Source organism: Atta colombica, unplaced genomic scaffold, assembly GCF_001594045.1.
Source record: "Atta colombica isolate Treedump-2 unplaced genomic scaffold, Acol1.0 scaffold126, whole genome shotgun sequence".
NCBI classification, from domain to species: Eukaryota; Metazoa; Arthropoda; class Insecta; order Hymenoptera; family Formicidae; genus Atta; species Atta colombica.
This window is the reverse complement of record NW_017259213.1, coordinates 5,741,619-5,743,874: the sequence shown is the minus strand read 5'-3', so window position 1 is coordinate 5,743,874 and position 2,256 is coordinate 5,741,619. Positions and strand designations below refer to the sequence as shown.

At 34.2% G+C, this 2,256-nt stretch overlaps 1 protein-coding gene across 1 annotated transcript in view; it reads left to right on the top strand.

Annotated features, from left to right (window-relative positions):
* Window positions 1-481: 481 nt before the first annotated feature.
* LOC108684187 (protein PAT1 homolog 1) overlaps window positions 482-2,256 on the top strand; it is a 5,724-nt gene continuing 3,949 nt past the window's right edge. The window contains exons 1-2 of the mRNA XM_018188355.1: window positions 482-520; window positions 1,221-1,412. Of these exons, the coding sequence (XP_018043844.1) occupies window positions 482-520; window positions 1,221-1,412 (231 nt within the window). The remainder of the gene's footprint in view (window positions 521-1,220; window positions 1,413-2,256) is intronic.

The following is a 2,256-nucleotide window of genomic DNA, read 5'->3' as shown; positions in this document are numbered from 1 at the left end:
ATATATATATATATATATATCAAAATGTCATTCAAAATACTATTTCTTTAATTACATCTTGTACGTTTTCAAGATCTGAGAGTGTAAAATTATGAAAATGAATTGTTTAGCAATTTAAATTTATTTATAAAAATTACGTACATACACATACCTTGCTCGTGTTGCAAATAAATTATGTATTTCGTTTGCGTGATTCCTATTTTCGGTTCGTCACGATGCACGAAGAAAACTCGCTGAAACTTGCGTTCGTCTACTGCGCAGTGCGTACTTCGCCCATTGCGCACTCGCCTTTCTCGAATTTCTCTCTCTCTCTCTCTCTCTCTCTCTCTCTCTCTCTCTCTCTCTCTCTCTCTCTCTCTCGACTGACGTTAGCCGCGAGCAGCCGCGAGTTACGGCATGGCCGCCATGGCAGCTGATGCCTCGCGTTGCTGCACTTGACGTTTAGTTGGAACATGTCATTTTGCAGATTTCATTTTCACAAATGGCAGACACTTTTTTCGGTTTTGATACTACGCTCGGAGTAAGTACGGAAACGTATCGTTTGATCGTGCGCAGCTCGCAGCCCATTTTTATGCACAATTTCAACAAGACACGCGATCGTGAATCTTTCTCGATAAACAGTCGCGTCGCGGCACATCCGTGCGGAAGCGAGTTTTGTTTTTTCGCCGACACTTGGTAATCTTGATCTGAAACAACGTATTTCGCGTATTTGCCTTCGATTGCATTTTGTCCATAGCACGCCCCCCTTCCTTTAAAAAATTATAAAATTGTTGGGCCACAGGGTTACGTTACGTCGTCTAACCTCATTTGTTTTCCTCGCCCTAAGACTAGCTCTACAATGTGCTTTTTGTTTTCTGTTTCTTGCTGTTTGTCTCTTGTCTTATTGACCAAAAAGGCAAGAGACAAACAGAGCAAGAAACAGGAAACAAAGAGCACATTTTAGAATTAGCTTAAGGGTCACTAACATGGAATACTACGCGGATCCCGGTCGATCGAATTTGTTGACAAATTTTCGTATATCATCTTAAGTAAAGTTTCATCAATTTGAGTTTGTATAAGAAATATCATTGTTACAAAACATGACTATAACTTTTGCAATCACTTTTTACAGGTCTTTTTTTATCAAAAATCCATGCTGATTTTTTTCTTGCCTAGTTTATATGTGTTATGTTGATATTTCCACGTTTCAGTAATAATTATTATTCGCTTGATATAATTAGGAGAACAATCTAGAAGATGGACTGGAATGTCCATTAGAAGAAGATGAACTTGAAGAGGAAGAGTACGATGCGCTGAATGATGAGACATTTGGTCCCGATGCTGCTATTGGTGATTGGGAAGAAGATCATGAGAAACTTGCCGAAATTACCGAATCAAATCGCCTTCATAATCAGAGTGCAACAAATAAAAAGGTATGCTACTATTCAAGATCTTCATAGCCTTTTGTTAGAGATATATTGGGCTCTTTTGCAGATATATAGACAATAAGCTATTATCTGAACTTTAAATCTTAAGCCGTAAGAAACTAACCAATCATAATTGATTATTCTTCCGATATTCAACTATGATTGGTTAATTTCTTACAGCTTAAGACTTAAAGCTTAAGTAATGGCTTATTGCAGATTGTGTATGAGATTTTCAGTTTTTAATGTCAGTTCTGAACGATCTATTAGAAAAAGTTATTACATTTACTCTAAAGTTAGAACCTTAGCAGGAACTTATAATTTGATTTATAATCTTAAGACAGTATTTTATGTAATACACAAAAACTGTCTTATGATTTATGTTTTAAAGGCACTTTATATTTACACCTTTAAGACATAAGTCATAAGACAATTCTTGTGTGTTACTAAAGACATAAGACTTAGGTAAGAAGATGTTGTTTTAAGATTATAAGTCAGCTTTCTGCTAAGGCTAATTTTTAGTAATTTGCCATTGCCTTTTGAGAGATAAAGATCAAATAAAGTCTTGATATATGTATGTTATAAGTGGATTTGAATCTAGATCTTTATATAGATGCTCAACTTTTTGTCACAATCATCACAAGATACTATTTCCTTTACTTACATTTTACAAAGTTTGAGAATATAAAATCATAAGTGTTTAAGCAGTCACAAGTTATATTTATTTTGATACATTAGTAGAGAAGGAACAAAATATAAATAATTTATATAAGAATTTGTTATAAAAGTATCATTATTATTGTTATAGGAATATTACAAAATATTATTTCGAGTCATTATTTTAAGTTCTATG